Source organism: Trachurus japonicus, chromosome 9 (assembly GCF_045865225.1).
Source record: "Trachurus japonicus isolate A0001 chromosome 9, Traja_1.0".
Taxonomy (NCBI): Eukaryota; Metazoa; Chordata; class Actinopteri; order Carangiformes; family Carangidae; genus Trachurus; species Trachurus japonicus.
In genome coordinates, this window is record NC_140915.1 from 26,142,154 (window position 1) to 26,164,201 (window position 22,048).

The 22,048-nt window shown below is 43.9% G+C and overlaps 1 protein-coding gene across 1 annotated transcript in view; it reads right to left on the reverse strand.

Moving 5' to 3' along the window:
• ssbp2a (single stranded DNA binding protein 2a) overlaps positions 1-22,048 on the reverse strand; it is a 50,757-nt gene that overhangs the window by 26,965 nt on the left and 1,744 nt on the right. The window contains exon 2 of the mRNA XM_085787023.1: positions 1,779-1,851. Within this exon, the coding sequence (XP_085643149.1) occupies positions 1,779-1,851 (73 nt within the window). The remainder of the gene's footprint in view (positions 1-1,778; positions 1,852-22,048) is intronic.

A 22,048-nucleotide genomic window follows, 5' to 3' on the forward strand; every position in this document is an offset into this window, starting at 1 on the left:
TCAGCTGCAGATCAGACACAGTGACTTTTAGAAGGAATGTCTTGCTTTGAAGTTTCTTTTTTTTTGCTGGGAGAATCAGAAAAAGGCCTCTTTTTTGTTTATCCCACATGCTTTCGCTCTAAGTTAACAGTGCTACAGTGAAGACATCAGTTAACTTGAAACATTATAGGCAGTCGGCAATTTCCATACACACCATGACAAAGATGGATTTTCCTCCCTCGTCATCGCTCAAGAGGTACAAAAGACGCGGAATGGGCATGACATCCCTCGTTTCTCACATTTAATTGGCTGCAGCTCAGTCCAAACACGATTGCAGTCGGTTCAGGTCAGGACACTTTTGAGTGTGCTTTTTTTTTTTTTTGATCCCCCCTCTTCATCTGGAAAGCGTCAAAAAAAGAAAAGAAAAAAAAAAAGCACTGACTGCGCCCACATATCCTGTCTTCTTGTGGTCTGCACTGCCGGGAGGTTCATTCATTTACCTACATCATGCTACGGCGAGATGCCTTCAGTATGATTACTGGCAGATGTGGGCTGTGTGTTGCAGGGGTCGCTCTCACTGCACAGAGAAGTGAGATTTACTCATTGCTTTCATACAGTTTTACAAATATTGACTGTCCTTGTGCCTCCTCGTGTCTTCTGTCAAGGTTTAAATGCATTTTTTGTCATCGCCGTTCGAGGCGTCAGTTTAGTTTGACAGCTCCTTGTTGCCTGCTCTTCTGATCCATCTTTCTGAGTGTTAGATATTTACGTACAGGTCTCCAGGTCGGATTCCTGACTCGTCTTTCTAGGCTCTCCCTGCCTGAGGATACGCTGTAAACAGATGTGAATGATAAAAAGTGCATAACAGGCCTTTTAAGCCATGTTTTTGCTCCAACCCCGCTCTTCCAGCAAGAGCCACATTACGGCGTAATGCTTAGCCTGTGCGCGTGTATGTACTGTATGGGTGCGTAATGTGTGCATGTGTATTGTATACAAGCAGCTCTGTTTATACTTGTTGCACTCTTAGCTAATGCGTTCCCACACTTGAACATGACACCGCCTATCCTTTTCATCTCTCACATCTGCGGAAGAGAGAGCGAGCAGTGTGGCAGAGAGGAAAGGGTGTCAGAGACAGAGACAGAGAGGTGCGTGTATGTGTGTGTGCACGCGCGCGCGCATGTGCACAAGCGCACACTAAGTCAGAGTGATGAGAATTGCTGCCAGCTGATGATGTAACCCTTTCCAACCCCCCACCCCCCCTCTCTTTGTTCTCCTCTTCCTCTGGCCGATGTACAACAAGCCTCCAGCCACTGTCTTCTACATTGTAATTTATCGTCATTTATGGCGAAGCAGCGGAATCAACTGACCTCATTTTCACCCCGTCACCTTTTTACCTCTGCAGTATTAAAGTAGAGACAAGCCTACATCTCAGAGAAGGGAACTGGAGAGAAAGATCGAGAAGAGAGGGAAGAGCCCATAAAGAGAGAAAGCAGGAGAATAAAAGAGGAGGAAATAATGGTGATTAAAAGAGATGGACAGATGTCAGCTCCGGGCTGAGCTCGTGTCGTAACTCTCCCTGTGCTGCTGCCCACCGAGTCCCACTGAAGCTAACAACGATGTGAAGAAGCCATGTTTGCTGCTGCTAACCTGTTGGCTCTGCACAGCGAGGGCCAGGCTAATTCAATTAGTTGCTACACTTAACTGGACACATTGCATGAGGGTCAGAACCATTCAGACTCCACACAGAAACTAGCAGACCTGTGTTTTCCCGACACACAAACAGATACAGCGTGACTTACCTCTGAGAGAAAGGTCTGTGCTGACTTCTGTGCTCCTACATGCAGCAGGTACTCGTAAACATACAGAGCTAACCTGTGCAGAAAAATAAAGAAGACAGTGGGAGGAAGTGGGTTAGTGTTTCATTAAGATCCAGACTGTCAACAGCAGATGTTAGGACGGTGAAAAACAGATCTGAAGTGGAGGCAAACATGTACAATAACAGACAGAGTTGACAGTACTGTAGACGGCCTTGTTTTACAAGACAGACAAAATTAAACACTTGAAATTGCCACATTCACCTTCCATACCATCCACCAATTAGATGTTAAAGACTTTCTTACTTTGAATGTAAGTAAGGCCAGAAATAAAATGCTTTAGACAGCTACCCTCCACTTTTAAGGTATGTCCGTTCTAAGAAGAGAGTGTCTCCCCAGGATTGCCTAAAAATAATAGCAGGAGCCGATGCATGGATGCAAATTGCAGAGCGGCTCCGGGATGCAGTGATGTGCAGTGATGTGTGAGGGCATGACGGTCCGTCACAAATCTCTCCAGAAACGGGGGTAAAGAAGGACGCACAGCGGCTTTGGAGCGCTAATCATCTCCTGAATGCCAAACAACAGGCGGGGCAACCTTTTAAGACATCTGAAATTCAGCCAATGTTATGCTTAATCTAAAACCCACCTGTTTGAAGAACAAACAGCGTGGTGAAGCTTGGTTGGGACTACACTGTGAAACACCTCACCCCTGTGCCTCGGGGCTCTCCACAGACTTCCTCCCATGGCTTTGATCGCAGTAAGAATTAATTACAGGCTTGATTTGTTAATCAATTCTCCTCCCAGTGTGTCTGCGCTGGGTCTAACAGCAACTTAGAGAGGAAGGGGGGCTGATGATCTGCTGGTCTATAACTACAAGATAAACACTGATCCACAGGAGATCAATAGCAGATCACACCGACTCCACAAATGGGGCCCTGTAGATTTGGAGAGAGTCCAGTCTAGCGGTGTTTAGTCACTGCGTCAGGCTCCAAGAGTTTTTATAGGTTTAGAAGAGGAGCACATGAATGAACATGTTGGCCTACAGTATTTGTGCCTCAATCTCATATCACCTCTAAAAATCAGTATTGACCAGGTTGAATGCTAGAAAATCCCTGAGATGTTCTGTATGTATAGCCATAACATGCCCAATAACAAGTTAGTGTAATGGGACAAGTTTGTAAATGTTTCATATTTCCATGATGAGCTCTTGATGACACAATATGATCTGCTTTTCTAGTCTGAGCAAACACAAGAAAATGTGTTTACAATTAAATACAACAAAGGAAAAAAGTCACAATGTCATAGGTATGCAGATGTAACTACATACCTACATTATGTATTTTTGGTATTCATGCTTGCAAAATTAAATCACACAATTAGTTCACTCTCAAATGAATTGCAGAATTATTTTCACTTCACTGACAAATAGATTTAACTGACAAATGTATGTGATGTGGACACAGGTAAGTGAAGCTGAAGCATGATGCAGCAGAAGCTTTGACCTGGAGCTCATGTGTTTGTCTGTACATGTTGATGATTGTATACCGTCATGCGTGAAAGATGGTCACACCGGGACAGCAGCTGTCCCAGAACAACCCCCCCCCCCGCTGAAAGGTGCTACCAGGCTGCAGTAGCAGATCCAGACTCCTCTTACATCCAGGTAAAAATAAACTCCCCAGACAGCCCTGTCTGCCTGTCTGAAGATGATGGACTGCACACCTTTCGGCTTTGCACAAAGGTACTCTGCCCCCCCTCCAGGCACCACCCCATCCCCATCCCCAACCACCCCCCCCCCCATCCCTCTCTTCCATTTCCATCTCTCTTCTTCATCGCTTTCGTCTTCAGTCTACCTCGCTCTCTTTCTCTCTCTCTCTCTCTCTCTCTCTCTGTGCCTTTTCCGTCTTGCTCTGCTTTCCTCTTGCCCTCTTTTTGGTAAGAGGCCATGTTTGTTTAATGATGGAAGGATGAAGGGAACCTCTTCCACTCTCTCTCCTTCCCTCCTTCTCTCTCTCTCCCTCCTCCCCCCTGTGGCCTGGCAGTAATGTTTAACCAAAGAGACAGAGACAGAACGTTTCACAGGGACAAGGTTAACGGAACAATGAGAGGCTTGACAAAACTCTTGACACCTCGACAACTGAACATGAATAAAAGATGCTCTCGTTTTTTTTTTTTTCCCGGGCACTGTACAACGCCGAACACTTCCAGAAACAAACTTGCTCAGTCGCTCAGTTCTGCATGGTTTTCCCGTCAACCTGTTTAAATCTGTCGACACCCCTGTGAACCCTCAGGCCAGCCACAGCAGCATCAGATGGAGATAGATATAGCCGCATATTATCGCTGAAAGATCTCGTGTTTCTCTGGTGAACACATTCCCAGCGATGACGCAGAGCCCCGGCGGCTGTGTGAACAAATTCATTGGATCAGTGGGAATAAATAAAAGAAGTGAAAGCTTGCCCTCAACATGCATTGGCCTGTATCCAGTCAGCTGTGTGTTACTTACCACACACAACAAGCACAGCCTCACTTGGTCGCTGCCTTTGAGGCGGACTGAAAGGTTTGACCTATGATTGATTTCACAGGAGCTCCAAGATGTGACCTTTGGCCCCCGATGGAGAGAAAAGGTTGAAGGAAGTGAGGAGACCATAGAAAAGTGGGCAGATAAGGGCATCAGTGGGGAGAGAGGTGATTCAATAAAAGAAAGAAAAACAGCAGGAGGGTATCAGAGGTGAGTAGGCTAATGCGAGTTTTGAAGAAGGGATGAAAAGGGAAGGAAAAATGAAGAATGTCTTGATCCATTCACTGCTCCTGACCTTAAACACAACGGTTTAAATGCACCGATGCTAAGAAATACACACATGAATCACACTTTTCTCTCCCTTTCCCCCTTTTTTTCTCTCTTTCTCTCTTCCTTAACACTCACCAACAGTAGACAGAGTTGGAATAGGACTGATAAGCAGACAGCAGAGCAGCAGATGAAGGCACTTTGTTAGCATTCAGTGTATCTATTGAACTTTAACTCAAAACTACTAATTTCCTCAAAGACGAGTGATAGGCTTTGAAAACACTAAACCCCCCTCGTACCGCTCTCTCATTGTTCAGTTACCACTTGTTCAGCCGAGCCTCCCTGCTGATAAAAGGCGCCCAACTATGTGGAACTCATCTGACTGACAGAGTCAAAATACAGAGCGGAGATAAGGGGTGAGGATTAGAGGACGGGGGACTGTTCAAGGTTAGAAATCCTCTAAATTTCACACATTAAAGTGAAAGCATTAAAAAAGACTCTCTTTGTCATTAAATAAACTGTCATTTTAAATAATCTCCGCATTAGCATTTGAGGTAAAAAAAAAGAAAAGAAAAAAAAGAGAGAGCTCAAAGTCAGGCAGCCAATGCATTTATAATGTTTTTGAGTCCGCATTAGGTCATCCACATTAAAGCTCTTTTGGTGTTTGCCCTTGCTGTCGGACACACACCAGTAAATTGAAGACATTTTTTATTTCCAGCCTGTCCGCCCTGGCAATTTGTGTTGTAAATAAGAACCACTTTACATTAATCACACCTGCAACCAGGATGATTGAAGAGATCAGGTGGCTCTCATTTTGCTTCCTCAGCCTGTGTCTTAAACAGGGATAGTTCACCCAAAATTCAAATTATCTACTCACCCTCATGTCGACTAAGGGCTGGGAGAAGTTTCAGAGTCCTCCGTGCCTTCTCGGAGTTACAGGGGGGCTCCGTGCAGCACTGCATGTCCATATGATGGTTGCGAACGGAGCTCACTTTTCTTCGTCCAAAAAGACACACCAAAAAACATCCAAATACCTCGCTCGTCTGTAATGTCCCTCTTGTATTGAAGCCCCAACATGAGAAATTGTTCCATAAAAAATTAAACAAGTCTATGTTTTAAGCTTGTTTGTAGCGGAAGCTCCCAGTGTTGCTCTGCCGGAATTTCGCACGATTTGCGGAGCCGTGAACTGGGTGTCAATGCAAATCACGCGAGATTTGGACGGACCAGGAAGAGCAGTGCTGGGAGCTTCCACTACAAACAAGCTTAAAACATATACTTAATTAATTTTTTTCGGAACAATTTCTCATGTTGGGGCTTCAATACAAGAGGGACATTACAGACGAGCACTATGGAGGTATATGGATGTTTTTTGGTTTGTCTTTTTGGACGAAGAAAAGTGAGCTCCATTCGCAACCGTCATATGGACATGCAGTGCTGCACAGAGCCCCGCTGTAACTCCGAGAAGGCACGGAGGACTCTGAAACTTCTCCCAGCCCTTAGTCGACATGAGGGTGAGTAGATAATGAGTGAAATTTGAATTTTGGGTGAACTATCCCTTTAAGATGTGTGGTAGTGGTGGTGAGTGGGTGGCATGGCGGGGCAGGTGAGGCAGAGAGGTGAACTTTAAGATCCTCACCTGACCCCCGTTTCTCCTTCAAATTCAAGTGGTTTTGTCTTCTGTTGAGTCACATTTAATTAAATTCACATCTGAAGCCGACCCTGATTCCTGTCTGCTCCTGTAAAATCTGCACACGAGCAGACAGCCAGCGCGCTTGAACAGTCAGAGACCGAGCTTAGCTTGATGAAGCCAGCGGGCAGAAACAGTGACCGGCTCTCCTGTGTTGCCTTGTTACTGAGCCGTACAGACGGAAGGAGGAGGAGTGCAGAGCGGGGAGAGAGTCTCGCAGCAGCTCAACCACAACCTCAGCTTAAAACGAAACACGTGAACCTGTTTTCACCAGATCAGCATTTAGTAAGAGACCAGTAGATCATTGCTAATCAATTTTACTGCCATGGCGATCAAAGTCTGGCAGAGTTTCAATTCACGACAGACAATAGCTTCAGTGATAGGATTTGCCTGTTATAGATTAGCTCCAGATTATTTCACCGTTGTTAAAGATGAAATGGAAAAGTGATTATACTTCTGATTTGAATCAGCACGCTAATTGACATATTTACAAGACTTGCTACTACGCTGACACAGCCTAACAACACACAGTTCACCAGGAAAAATCTAATCAAATGTTAAATATGTGAAAAGAGTAAGTAAATTACTGCCAGTAAACATGCCAAACCTGCAGTGATGCGCAATTACAATACAGTTAGTTGTTAGTTGTATACAGGATTTCCTTCAAATATCATCAAATGATGCAGTTCACAGTGATTTGTATTTGATAGCTGCACATGTTTTTCTATAAAATAAACAAACAATGAATCCAAAGAAGAGACACTGGTGTCTCATCCCCTGCCCCCCCTCCCAGGAGGATGCCATAAATTTGCCTTCTTTGCCAAAATTAAATTCTGGTGTTGGGTGTGGGCAGCGGCAGGAAATCGACTCTACCCACAGAAAACTATGAACACAATCTGTCTCCTAAACAGCATTTAGAGAGCAGTGTGGTCATAGAAGGGCACCTCATCCCCTCCGATACTCTGCAAGTGTACGCTGATCGGAGTACGCTGCCTGTTTATTTTACTGTTGTCTGATCAGATGAATTCAGGTTATTTATTTTCTGCTAGTTGAAGGCAGTGGTAGAAATTGTAAACACATATTCTCCATAGCACTGAAAGATCTCATGTTTCTGTGGTGAATGCGCAGCACTGATGTTTGTCCTCAGAATGCATTGGCCTGTGTCCAGTGTACTAACAAACAGTTAGCATTCAGTTGGTGCCGTGCTTCTGGCCATGAATGCAACTCCTCTAGCTCTATTCAGGGTATCTGAGTGGAATATCTGGCTTCATTGTTCTACTAGCTACTTGCTAATAAATAACCAGATGTGGGGCGGTGCGTGGCGCAGTGGTTAAGGCGGCCGCCCCATGCAGAAGCTACAGTCCTCAACGCAGGCGTCCCCGGTTTGAATCCCGCGTCGGGCAGACTTTTCCTACATGTCATTCCCCCTCTCTCTGTCTCCCCCTTTCCTGTCTATCTCACTGTCTATCAAATAAAGGCAAAAACGCCAAAAAAATATACTTTAAAAAAATCAAATCAAATAACCAGATGTGATATGATATTGATAGTAATTAAAAATATAAATAAATGAGAAAATTAGATGTTGTTTACAGTGAAAGGGAAAAACAAGATCAAACTCTGTGATCAGGTTTAGTTAGAGTCTGGAATTGTAACATCTTAGGTTGAACACAGGTTGAGCAACTGTTCAGGGTATGTATACACACACTTTCTACAGCTTTATGACACATTATATTCTCCTGTTTTGGTTAAATCTGACAAGTGATTTCTGAGGTATAACTCCCTGATAGAAAAATAAATGAAAGAAAAATATCAAAACAAGAAAAAAAAAAAAAACAGCCAGAGCCTCAAACATACCCACCCAGCCTGTTCCTTCCCCCTCATTTCTACTGTGGATGAAAATTACAGAAGGAGAGAGAAAATGAGAGAAAGAGCTGGGATGGGGTGACAGGAGTGTAGCAGACAGGGATGAAAGGTTCTGGTGAAGAGAGGAGACTGAAGAAGGGGGATTAGATGCAGAAAAAAGGCAGATGGGGAGGATGGAGGTGATGGGTGCTGGCGGATGAGCTCCGAGATAAATACTGGTGAGATCTGTAAACTTTCATATTCTAATGTTGAGGATTCTCAGCGCGAGCGGTGTCTTCGGTTAGCCAGGCACCCTGCTGTGACCTCCTTCTGCAAATTAACACAAAACCCCGCAACAAAAACAGACTAGACTCTGTTCCTTACACTCTGTAAGAGAAAAAATTAAATGACTACATGCTGTGTTGAAAACATAACATACATGACAGAGCGCCTCAGAGTATGGACTGGAATTCATTATGTTTTTCATAAATGAATTTCAATGAGCTCTGGGTGAGAGGTAATAACAATGGAGAAGTAATCCTCGATTGAACTAAGTCACAGTCAGGAAGTTGAAATATTGTAATTATCTCCTGGATATGCTTACCTACTACAAAAGACTAAATTATGGTCTTAAATCTCTGCTGTGTGTGTTCACAGCAAAGAATAATGTTAGTAATAGTGACACTGTGAAGTATCTACTGAGAGCTATAGTGTCTTTGAACCACTTTGCTTTCAAGCAAATGGAATACTTTACAGAATAATAAAGCAATACGAAGAAATGAAGTCAGCCCTTTAAATTTCCCATGGATGAAAAAGCTGCAGCGTCTCACCATGAATTAGGCCTGCAGGAAACTCCAGTTTGGTGAAACTCATAATGTTTACAGCACCACTTTCAATGCTGTATTTTTATTACCTCTGCTGAGGAGGGTTTGTTTTCACCCGTGTCTCTTTGTTGGTTTGTTTGTTTGTTTGTCAGAAGGATTACGAAAGAAAAAGAAAAGAGAAGAAAAAAACAAACAAACAAACACTGAACCGCTTTACACCAAACTTGGTGGTGGGATGGGGAACGGGCTGCAGAAGAACCTATTAAATTTCAGGGGCTGTGGATCATTTACTATGAATTTGATTTTTTTCCCCTCCTCTGAAGTCTGGTGCATGTTGTTTGACATTGGCTTCGGCAGAGGTATGTGCTCTGCTGAGTATGTTCTGGTTTGTTTGTTTGTCAGCGGGATTTAGTTCTGAACCGATTCACACCAATCTGGGTGCAGGGATGGAGCATAGGATGAACCAATTAAAGTTTGCTGCAAGTCTTTCCTAGAAATTACAGCATACTGCTTTTTCCCCATCAGTTTCTTCGGAAACAGTGTGGTAAAATAAAAAAATCTTGTTGCTTTGTACAAATTGGTGCGGATCCAGGTGATAATCCCAATCCGACAGATGTGTAGGATTGTTTGGCCTTGGTGGAGCTATGTGCTCCCGCTGAATGCCATGTTATTCATCAGACATCTCATTAAGTTTTTAGCTGGTGTAGCTGATCATCTACTTGCTAAAGCAGCTTGTTTGAAAAATGTCATGATATTTTCAGGCTTCTCTCTTTACTGCATCGCAACATTTTGCAGCATACTGTATATGACTGATGCAATAGAGGCACTGTCAACAGTAACCACAAACACAGAGGCAGCTTCCTTGTTCAAAACGGAGCCGTATTAAATTGAGCCACAGCGAACAACATGCATCAGCTTTGTTCAGGGTCAGTCATCATAACAAGACAGTGAGGGAGGTTACACAAAAAACAGATTGTTGTTCTCTACACTCTTGACTTTGTTTGAGATTTATGAAGCTGAATCTTTCTTTTTGTTATTTTTTTTAATGTGGCCTAATAATTTAGTGGTTTTCATATATACCAATGCAGATGCATCCGCAATTAGTGTATATGACTGATATGTTGGCCTGGCTGCGCAGCTGTATTGTTTTACTTACTACTGTATGCAACTTTTTGGTCCACTGATGTCCCTCTGTGGAGCAATAAAAGCTCTGAACTGAACCCCCCTTTTACAAAAAAAACCACAATGAGCCTGGCTCTCTTGTATGAGGCAGTGGTAAAGACCTGTTGCTCATATGCTTGCTCACTGACCACACTGCCCTATCATGATATCACACCTCACCACAGAGCTGCAGGCCACAAGCGCGACACAAATCACAGACCCTCGTCTTTGACCCGGAGGTGGGATCGTCGGTATTATCGTTGTCATCAGGCCTGGTCTGCACCGAAGCCAAGCTGCCTCTAACTCGCCAAACGTAGCCTCCAAAAAGCCCACCATCAGCCACGGCCCACCTGTGGATGAGGAGCGTTGGCAGCTTGGGCCCCGGACAACTCTGGCGAGAATAGAGAAGGACCCCGGCATGAAAGAGAGCTCAACGATCAAACTGTGCTGCCCCTGCTGAGGACAACCCTGTGTGTGACAGCCAAACACTTTCCCTGATTAATCAAGCCCAGCAGCGGGGCTTTATGTGCCATTAAGAGCCTTGCAAAATGACTTCACTTCATTCATTAAAGTGGAGCATCCTCTGCGGGTAGAGCGGCTCTGCTTGCCAGACTGACAGACAAGTGAAAGCTGGGAGAGGGACGGTGGTGGGGCAGCGATGAGGGTGGCGGGGGCACTGAGGCAAGATAAACAATGACAAATATAGAGCCATTACAATGCTGAATAATTCATCTTATATGCAGGGCTTCAGGAAAACAACAACAACCCAAACAACTATGAGGATTATAAAGCCTTTATACAGTGAGCAGCATCTTCAAAACAGGGCCATTGATGCACACACCTTGTAGTGACAGGATCATGGCTAAATCATTTGACATGGTAAAACAGGTTCCAGTGGACTAATCCGTGATGCATTTTCATTAGGCAAAACTATAGTTTAAATGAATCTGTGCAGGGGAGCTATGTGCGAGTGGATTAATTGTTTGAAAGCGTGTTAGCTGCCTACAGTGGCTGCTTTGTTTGAGCTATTATTTTACCTCTTCTACTAGCAGACAGTTCACATATTCACAAATGAGGACGCTCACAGTCAAGTTCAGACACACAGTTAGAGAGAGGAAAAGAGGAAAAGCTGCTAAAGAGAGGGAGAGAGCGTGGAACGCAAAGGCAATGATACACATTGGCAGCACTAAGGGAAGGACAAAGATGGGTAATTTACCAGTCAACAAAGAGATAAAGATGTAGAGATGGAGGAGAAAGATTAGCAGCAACAAGAGCAACAAGGGAACTGGAGGGGTAGGGACGGAGGGAGAGAAAGAGCAAAAGAAGAAATGGAAAAGAAAGGGATAGAGAGGGATGGAGAGAGTCAGAGAGGAGGGAGAGAGTAAATGATTAATGAAAGAAGCTGGGAAGTGCAGTGAGGGGAGGTCAGGAAGGAACAGAAGAGGAGTGATGCTGCAGCCTGTGAAAAAAGCTAAAGAGGACAACATTATGAACATGCCTGCTGCTGTCACACACCTTTATCAGAGAGGATCCGATTAGGCCGACACATCCCCTTAGTACAAGATTTGCACCGGCAGAGCTGAACCCAACTTGCACAGTAAATAAGATAGTTTCTCCCTTTTTCATTTATTAAGATAAAAAGATGGTTGTTAGCCAACAGTGGGCCATTATACGACCTGCATTCTGATGAAGATTATATTTGTAGATGCAAATATGTAGATCGATAGATAATTAAGGCGATTTAACTTAAATGTGATAAGACACAGACACACAAGGCTTCCATTAGACTCCCTAAACTTCTTAGGATATCTCCAGTCAAATGCATGCCTTCAATTAATTCCCAACTGGCATGAGCTGTGGCTCTATCGCTGGCTGCTCGCTGATGTATTTCTAATTGGTATTTTTGCTGATGGTCACAAGTTAAATCTATATTCTCCATTACCCTTCCACGGCATCCCCTGGGGTCTCGCTAATGGCTCCTGCTAAAGGCAGAGCACTTGAATAGAAATACTCACATAGAGTACATTGTCTACTAGCTGACTGGCAGTTACAGGTTCAGTGGCGCGGTTTGGAGTTGAAGAGGAGCAGTGAAAAGTTCACTCCATGCTTTGAAGATTAACAAAACGTGTGTCATAATCCCACATAGAAAAACAACCCCCGAGGAGAGACGTGGTCAAATAAGCCGCTGTTTTATCTGCTCGTGTCCCTTGTTACGTCTCCGCTGAGACGGTCTCACGCGCTGCTTTGTTGAGCAAATGTTTGTCGTAGCCTTTATCGGTCTCACTTCCACGACACATAGTGGAGCCCTCAGTGGAGCTTTGGCCGGGTGACAGGCCTGAATGCTCCAACACCAGCTTGGCAAAGAGCGGGCTGGCGGAAAAACAGCCGGGGTGAACGGCGCTGGCTGATTTCAGAATGTGTGAGAGGCTGACCAGCAGCACAAATGAAATCTCTGTGACATTATGCAGGTGGCTGATAAATGCTGTCGCATGAGTTAAAGGCACTTAAGGGACAACGATGTTGACACACAGCATTACACCGTCTGTTCTGCAATCAGCCGACAGAAACACTGAGAGGGAAGGGTTCTCATATTTGCCACATAATAAAAGGAGGTAAAGCTGTACTTGTGGTTGTAAATAGTGAAGTAGCTCTCACCACATTCCTCCCGTGAAGTGGAATTCACCAGGAGAAAGATGAAATGTCATGCGTTAAAGTATAAGTCAAAAGAATGAAGCTCATATCCTGACAGAGAGGAAGAGTCCTGCATTCTTTGGCTCACCTCAGAGTAGACCTTGTGTTTATCTTTCATTAACTAGAGATCCCAGAATCCTCTCCTACCCCTCCCCACCCTTGGGACAGTCCAGTACAAGGTGAAAATAGATGCTGCAAACCCTAGCACTTGAAAGACAAATATTAAAAACAACAAAGACTACAACATTTGAGTGGGAAACGATTCACATGCACAATGTTTGGTCAGATGTGAACATAACAGAGAATAAATGACTAGCAAATACCTATAATGTATAAACAAAAATCAGTCAACCTTCTGATGCACCACAATGTTGCATGGGACCAATACACGGTTCTGGTGCTTGATTAGAGAGGAGAATGAACATGAACTTAAACTTTGGCCAAACGGCAGGGCAAAGACTGATAACAGCCATCTTATCCAGATATTGTAACCACAAGCCCAACTGTTGTTGTTGCAAATCTCCACCCTGCGATGTAAGTGCAGCACACACTGTGCTTCCCAAGAGGCTACACCCAGAAGTGATCGTCAAATTTGTGGAGTATGAAAATGAGTGAACAGACAGAACAGAAAGTAAACTAAATTATGTGTAATGCTATAAACATTCAATGTTTTCCAGCTTTATTCAGTTTGTACTGAGATGCAATTGGTGTTGACACTGACCTGGCACTGACTTTAGTCAGACCTAGGATCATTAAATTCAGTTGTTTAGTCTTGGAACTAACAAATTCATCAAGCCTTAAGAACAATAAATGTAATTGTGTTTAAGCAGGAATATCAATAAAGATAACTGATGAAAATAACTGACGGGAGCTGGAGTTAGCCTACAGCCTCATGTATCATTAAACTTTGAACAATCACCTCCAGAAAAACCACTGCCTGTATTGGATCAGCACTTTAAGTCCAAATTTGCATTTTAGCATGAGAAAGGATCTCTAAGCTGTTTTGTATAACTACAAGGGCCATGAACTGTCTTAGGGGCCGAGAGACATTTCACAGTTTACAATAGTTCCAGCTCCAGACTATTTTTCATTGCAGTTTTCTAGACACTTACTGTACAGCCACAGTGCTCATTTACAGCTTTTCTCTTCTTAGTTGTAGTTGACATCACTGAGGCAAAGTGTAAGCTACGCCTTTGCGGTGGCACACGAGTATTGATAAGTTCATCACTTTCCTTTGTGTTTGTGTATCAGTGAAAGCACTGACTGTGAGTTCAGTGGGTGGCACGTACCAGACTGTACTGACTGTGCGGTGGCAGCTCTGGCAGGATACAACCCCCCCCTCCTTGCGTCTTGAAAACAGCAGCATTAGTGCAGCTGCAATTAAGACTTGAACAGACAATACAATAAAAAAGGAAGCACCCCCCGCCTGATACACGCACAATCAGACAAAGTGAAACAGTTCTTGTTCTGTCATCTGAGCAGCGAGTCGTCTTTCTCACAGTGCAGACAACAATACCCAGGGCTAAGATAACAGGAAATGCCAGCTTATCAGAGAGAGGGAGAAACAGAGAGAGATGGTGAGAGAGCATGTTTACCAACACCCTAATTGCACAAAAATCCTGTCGTGTCCTTTTATGAAAAAAAAAAACCTGCCATTTACCCATAGGTTGCAGCCGGCAAGATATTTCTACAACTGAAATGTGTTTGCATAACATGTAAAGTGGATAAAATAAATAAAAGCACAGGCAAATCCATCACTTTCTTAATTTGAGTTCCATTTCATTGGCTTTGATTTGTTTAGATTGAGTCGCCTCTCGTGGGGAGTTTGTTTAATTTCACAGCTGAAAGAACACCAATGATTTTTAGGAGTGTTTTCCTTGTTCAACTTTCTCTACAAGCTATTACAGTAAATCTTGAATGCAACACAGCCATAAAGCCCAGAATATTAAACTGCTGTTTACAGAGAGAACTTAGATTTTGATGACAACACTTAGTGATCATACAGAGTTAATTACTGTATTCTTTTAAAGTCTGTTTTTACAGCTTCTCAGGAAAAGGAGAGTTCAAAGGGTTGTGAGTGTACAGCACCGAGTAGTAACAAACATAAAACCTCCAACTCTATGTGCACCGTCCCCAAAATAAGACATTATATGGCTGAAGGGCTGCGCTCAATTTCTGTCACTGACGGTTGACTAAAAAATGCACATATCCTGAGGAATGTTATGAATTCACCTTATTGACAGAAATTGGTGCAGCCCTTCAGCCCTCTCCACAGGATGTCTCTTTAACAAGACCTCAGACCTACAAAGATGTTGCTGTGCACAATTTTATTCAGTAGAAAAAGAAAATTATTTGAGCTCATCCTCCCCTCTTACACACATCCTCTCCCTTTTGACATAAACATGGTGGTGTTAAGGTGTTTCTGGCTGCCATGTCCTAGCCAAGACGTGCTGACGCTCCCCAGCTGTACAGTATGCAGGAGATGGAACGTGACAGCCTGGGACCTGCTCCTCTCTTCTGCCGGCTCCTCCGGACCGTCCAGCGGCACAACGTCATTGTCCGGCTCGGCTCGCACAATGCAACATTCCACAATCTGCAGCAACTCCCAACAAAACCAGAGGGAGAAAGAGACGACCGGGAGGACTGCGCTGCTCTAATCTTATAGGATTAGAATTCCTTTCTACAGGGCTCTAATAGGCCTCTATTCTTTTGAACAACAAAGCTTCGAGATGAGATAAAAAAAACTGATACAGATGAAGGCAATCTGGAGCAATTTGGAGAAGAATGTGAGGCTATTAAGGCCTGCACAGAGGCTCTGGAGGAATAAGTATAAATAAATGACTAACCATTTAGAGAAATATATCTTGCTGCAACATGAAGTTGTATAAATTAGCAGTAAAATTTATGCAACGAGATGTCTGTGAATGAATAATATCATTTAATATAAAAGAATATATTTAGAGAAGGGAAAAAAATGTACTAGTTGTTGGAGTCTCATGGTTGCCCCGCTCTGCACCTGCTTCTCTACGGTTGAAAAATGGCATTAAGTAGACCTTAAAAAGTCAAGAACTCTATGTCAGCAATTTAGATCCTAAGTGAGGGGATAGGGATATACTGCCTTGCATTCAGAGGGGAGAAAATGTCATTATGGACTTTATAAGGATCAGACACTCTACACGTGGTCGTGTAAGACAGTATATGTGGAGTATTAAAGTGAAGAACTCGCACTTCACAAAACAGACCGGGGACAATTGAGAGTGAGACACAGAGGGGTGGCGGGCTACGCAGAGAGAAGGCACAGTAAAAGAAATGCGTGTTTATGTGTGCGGGAGAGAGAGGAATACAGAGAGAAAGTGTCTGAAGCAGTTCCTAAGCCTGGCCGTCACGCATGCTTAACCTTGCGCTAGCGCCTGTGCGATGCAGCTTGCATATCAATGATGGAGGAATATCAGCAGAGAGGCCTCCGACCAACCTCCACTACACTCGGCAGACAGGGGGGGCACAGCAGCATCCGCAGTTACACCATGGTACTTGCAATAGTGGTGCAAGTTACACTGGTTGAGCACAAGAGCAGACGGCGGCACACTGTAAAAGCAAGAGTGACATGGCACACACACTCTCCGATGCAAATTGGGGAAATGGTAACAAATAGAAAGAGATGGGACAGGTGATCTGAATAAAATGTGATGCTAAATTAATTAGGACGAGCTAAAAAGCTGGGCTTCAAGTGTAAAAGCACTCTACAGCTGAGCCTATAGACAGTGAGTGTTGTTTCCTCCAACAGCATTTACATTTGTGCTGGAGCTCTCAGGTTACAGGAAACGCTTTGAGGGAGAGCGTCCCTACTGTGCTGTGGTTTGGAGCAAAGCTGTGCATATTTGGTGTCACCAGGGGCAACAAAAAAAAAAAAACTTCCTGACAAAACCACAAATGCTACCACTAACAACAAGGAGGACGATGCCTGACAGCATGGATTGTAGTTTCCAGTCACGGTCAGCAAAGCATACTACGAAATACCAGCCCCCCCACCCCGCCGCCCCCCGCTCCGTGTCTCATACTCATCCATAGTGCACTGATCTGAATCCTCCACCCCCGAAGTGTCAGCATCTCAATCCCAAAGACAAACCTCATGTACTGTAACTACTGAAGAGAAGAGAAGAGAAGAGAAGAGAAGAGAAGAGAAGAGAAGAGAAGAGAAGAGAAGAGAAGAGAAGAGAAAGATATGATGTGTTGGTGTGTTTAATTAAAACAGAAGCATTCAGGGACACCCATGGGGTCCTAAGGGACCAGCGCTGGGTGATAAACTCACTCATCCGTACCCTCCATCTTTTGAGAGGAGTGATAAAAAGACTTTCAGGATGCTGTGCCCTCTCCTCCTCTCTTCCCCTCCTTTCCCACATGCTATCTGATGCCGACGGAGGCCTTTTGTCACATCGATCCCTCCCAAGGACCCCAAGGCGTCCTGTGAGGGTGCCTTCTACAGGGTCCTCTCTGTTGATTGACACATCACCCCCCCACCCCACCCTTTTTTTTTTTTTTTTTTTGCCTCCGTCGATCTGAAGCCGTCTCCCCATCCCACCCCACTCCACCCCCTTGCCTCACACAGCTCAATAAGAGGCTGCTGCTTTGATAGCAGTTCTGTGGCAAGTTACATCTCTGGCAGCGGGGATAAGAGAGAGACTAGGAGGGATGCCAGCAGATAAAAGAGGACTTTTAACAGCCTCTATGTGTTTAGCAGGTTAAAAAATGTTTTCTATCAGAGCCTTGTCAAAACTGTCATCATCACTTTTTTTGAAGACAGCTGTATATACCCAGCCAAAAAAAAAAAGAAAAGAAAAGAAGAAGAAAGAAATCAAAGCCCCATTTCTTCTCTGGTTGTCTTGTAATCCCAGACTGATGCTAATCTAAACTGCTGTGAGGATTAAATACATTGGCAGCAGTTTTAAGTCAATATCTTTCACTGACCGTCAGCGTTGGTGAATGACAACAATGGAGAGTGGTGACAGATCTGAGGATTTTCGCACTTGTTCACAAGTGTCCCACGAGAGCCGGGGAGGCTATTAGCTGTATAATGATCGCTGGTTGTTGTAGTTCACATTCACACAGGCAGCATGACAGACAGATGGAGGTTGATTGTGAGAGATGAAACATATGGGGAAAGTGCTGTAAGCAGACAGCTCAGATGGGCTTACAGATTTAGACATGCAGTGTGATCTCTATTGACCCAAAGCAGCAAAAAGTGGATAGACACGCACACACATACACACACACACGATAGCCATCATCACTTTCATATTGTTGTCTGCTGACTTAAACAAGGAAGACCACTGTGACCACTATACATGGATCATGTGTAGGAGTTTTGGGGGGGTTCCTCATTGGGGCTTTCCACTCCATCACTGGATGTGAGCCAACAGAATCAGTTGTGTCCACTTACCAGTGTAAATGATCCACAGTGAGAGTGAGGTGTGTGCGCAGAATGCAGAGGTTGGGCGTGCTGCCATTATGGAGCAGTAGACCATGAGTTCCTGACCTTGTCTGACCTGGACACACAACTCCTTCCTTTTCCGCTCTGATCTTTCTTTCATTCAGTCCTCATTTTTTATTCTCAGTTTTTAACCTTTCGACTGTTTAACTTGTCGAATTTTAGATTCAGCTTCCCACACCTCTTCCTGCTCAAAGCTTATTTTCTACACTCAGCCTCGTTTTAATCACCATGTTGACCAGCAACATATGTTTATCCTTCTGGCTACATTCTTTTGTTCATGCTCTGACAAATGATTTTCCTTTCCCCTTTTCCTCTAATGAGTGTGCCTCTGTCATTTCTCAAGGACAATGAGATGTAGTAACAAAAAACTCATCAGTTTCATTCATCAGGTGGCAGCTGGCATGGACAAAATCAGACTCCCTGCCCGCTCCACACAAGGCATTGTGAGCATACAGTATGTGTCTTATGTGTGTGTAAAAGAGAGTGTGTGGGTCTGTGTGTGTGATACTGCTCTATTTTTATTGTAGTTCTCCTGTAATGTGACTCACTGTCAGAGCCAGAGTGGCAGCCTGAATTGCTTCTGTCGGATAAACACTCCCAGCATGCATTGCTTTGCCTCAGTCTGCGCAATGCTGCATTGGCAGCCTCCTGGCAGGATTCTGAGGTGTCTAGGTTCAGAAGTAGCTGTGTGTGTGTGTGTGTGTGCGCGTGTGTGTGTGTAGAATGATGATCCTTACAGCACCAGAAATGCTTAAGTCTGCACCAGACAGACGGCTGCCACCTGCACTGCACGCCGAACGTCACTTTTGCTAAATGGTAGTTGGACTGTTTGTGTTTATTAATATCACGAGTCCAGAAGATAAAACGCGGGTTGCACTTTCTAGGAAAAGGTAACCAACAACCAACATGCGCTGTACGAGTCTGAGATATAAAATGGAAGAGTCTGGTAAAGGATTTTAGGCTTTAAGATTTGAGTTTGGTTCACGATGAACTAGATGCAGAGAAAAGAAGAAAGGGTGAAGAAGAAAAAAAAGGAATGTGTACTATGTGCTGCAATGCAACTCACTGAGGACCACAATCCCAGAACTATGTGGAATGTGTCCTCTAACTGCCAGTGACTGAAACCTACACTCGTTGAACAACTGCAGTACACAGTCAGTGGTCGTGTAGTGTCACTCCGAATCAAAATCAAGTGCAGACCGTAACACTGGTACAGCCAGAGAGAGAGAGAGAGGGAGGAGAGAGCTGAACGCTGCTGCCGTCTGAGAGCCTTCACTAAAAGACACATACAAGACCATGTCTGATTTGATAACATCCGACACACACACACACAGATGCATGTTTTATGTATAGACACTTAAAAAATTAAAAAAATTAAAATCTGGATTTTAATGACGCCATAAAATTTTACACACATATTGTTGATTTTTCGGCTGCAGGCACTGCTGTGCTGTTCACATAGTCATCTTCTTTTAGAAGTCCCTTTTCCAAATGGCCCTTTCCTCCAACAGTGTGTGACTAGACCCATCTTCTACTGAAGAAACAGTCCTATAACCAAAACTATTGTCAGCTTTGTCGGGGACATTATTTCTGGATGGACATGTTTCTGTCCAAATGTCATTTTCAGATCTCTGAGCACCACGTTGCCGCTGCTATATTTCCAGAGGTGATAAACTCATCCAACTGGAACTAGCTGGTAGGCCTGATACTGAAACTGAGACGATGAGTCTACTCGTGTAGTTGTATGATTTGGCAAGACCGAACCTTTAAAGTATCTTTTTCCACCTCATATGTTTCTCTTTATCTGCATATCCCCGTCTGTGAAGGACACCGATTAAATAAAGGAAATCAATAAGTGATAGCAGCTTTAGTTAGGCTAGATCTTCATGAAATGTGTTTCTAATATTTTGTGCAGGCAAGGTTTGCTGAATCTATGATGTAAAGGACATATATGGGCCACACTGTAGTGATTTAATCAACATTATGGACAAAAATCTTCATTGCAAGGCCTAATTTACTGTTTTTTCAAAATACAATATAAAGCATTGGACATTAGCTGATGTGCAAAGCAATAGCCGCCGCTAATCAAAGAGTGTGGACAGTGGACATAGAGACGGCAAGTGTCCACACAGTTTCTCATTACAGAGGAAATGAGGCATCCTTTATTTGTTTGGTAGATTCTGTTTACAGTATTTAATGTGGAATCTTTGTGGGGAAAAAAAGAAAAAAGTAGTAATACATTTTGTGATTCTCCTGAAGCAAGATTTTATCGTGCTATTTTACATTTTATCTTCAAGTGTGCAAACTGCAAAACCACCAGATAAACATTTTAGCAATATGTGGTACGTTAACTACTGCTGAGGCAAAAACGCATGTTCCCGAAATGCATACGTAGCAAGGACACACCACACCACCAATCAGATGCTTATCGCACTCACACACACACACAAACACACAGACACACCAGGGAATGAAGCTGCATAGAGGTAGGTCAGCTGCATTTAGAGCGTCTCCACATCTACATGGGCGAGACGCCAGCGCTCTGTGTCTGCGGGGGTCCATTCTGAGGTCAATACTACAAGACTGTAAACTAATGATCCAGCAAATTCCCTCAGTCCTGCTCTCTCCCCTCCTTCTTCCTCCCCTGAATCTGTTGTTGCCCTCTTGTCTCTCCCGCTCTCTGATCCCCCGCTGCGCTGCAGAAATGAGAAACAACTGAAGCCACGGCAGTGCTGGGCCCGCTCTGCTTCTCTGATACACACTGCTGATAAACAAGGCTGCTTGTTAAGAGACAAATGAAACTCTGCCGTGCTTGATTTTTTGCCTTTCGCTGCCTTTTCATCTGGTGTTTTTTTGACACCCAGTCCTTTTCTTTTTTGTCGTAGCCTTGGCAGTAACACGCAGTGGAACATCATCCCTGCCACAAAAATGTAAACAACACTGATAACAAAATGATCGGCAACAACACGGATGTGTAAATTAAGCGAGATATAAGTGAGACGTTTGGTGTCTGCAGGAAAGAACTCGCTTGTTTTAATCAAATAGAGCAAAAAGACATGTATGTGGGTGACTGTCAATTTTAACAAAAAAGACTAATCTCCAATATAATCAGAAGATATTGCTTCAGATGGCCCATTTATAATAAAAAAACTGCATTTGTAGCTGCTGAAATGTTCAACAGCACGCAAAGTATTATTTCAACCACACAAAGTCACATGTCCATGTATGTTCAACCTCCTCTACATCTGTGAACATATGGGTCTTCACATTTGAACACTGTAGAGGTAGAGCTTCCTTCAGAGACAGTGGCTAATCCACTTATAGGCCATGCTAACACAGTGCGTCTGAAGATGTGAACTCAGGCCTCTTCATCACAGGTGAACTGAGCTGCTCTGTAAATTGTCAGGGGACCAATGAACTTACTTCACTTCTACTTCTCGAGTGTGTTTCCATCAAAAAGCTTATCGCTTACATGCTGCTTACGCACACGCCTGCATGTGTTTACACTGTATCTTCCAGGCCTGAAGGAAGCGTTTACATCTCTGCCTCCGTCAGTGCACGTGATAAGGCAGAGATAAAGCCACAGTGCTCGGTCCTATCCCTTTCATATCGATTGGGGATAAAGAATGGGGCTCAAGGGACGGAGTTGAACGCTCGATCACACTGTTGACAAACAACGAGTGAACTGGATTCAAAAGACACAATAAATGAGCTGCAGTAGCAGGGAGCAGAGGTGAGATTATTAATCCAGTCTTTTATGGACAGATTCCCAGGGACAAA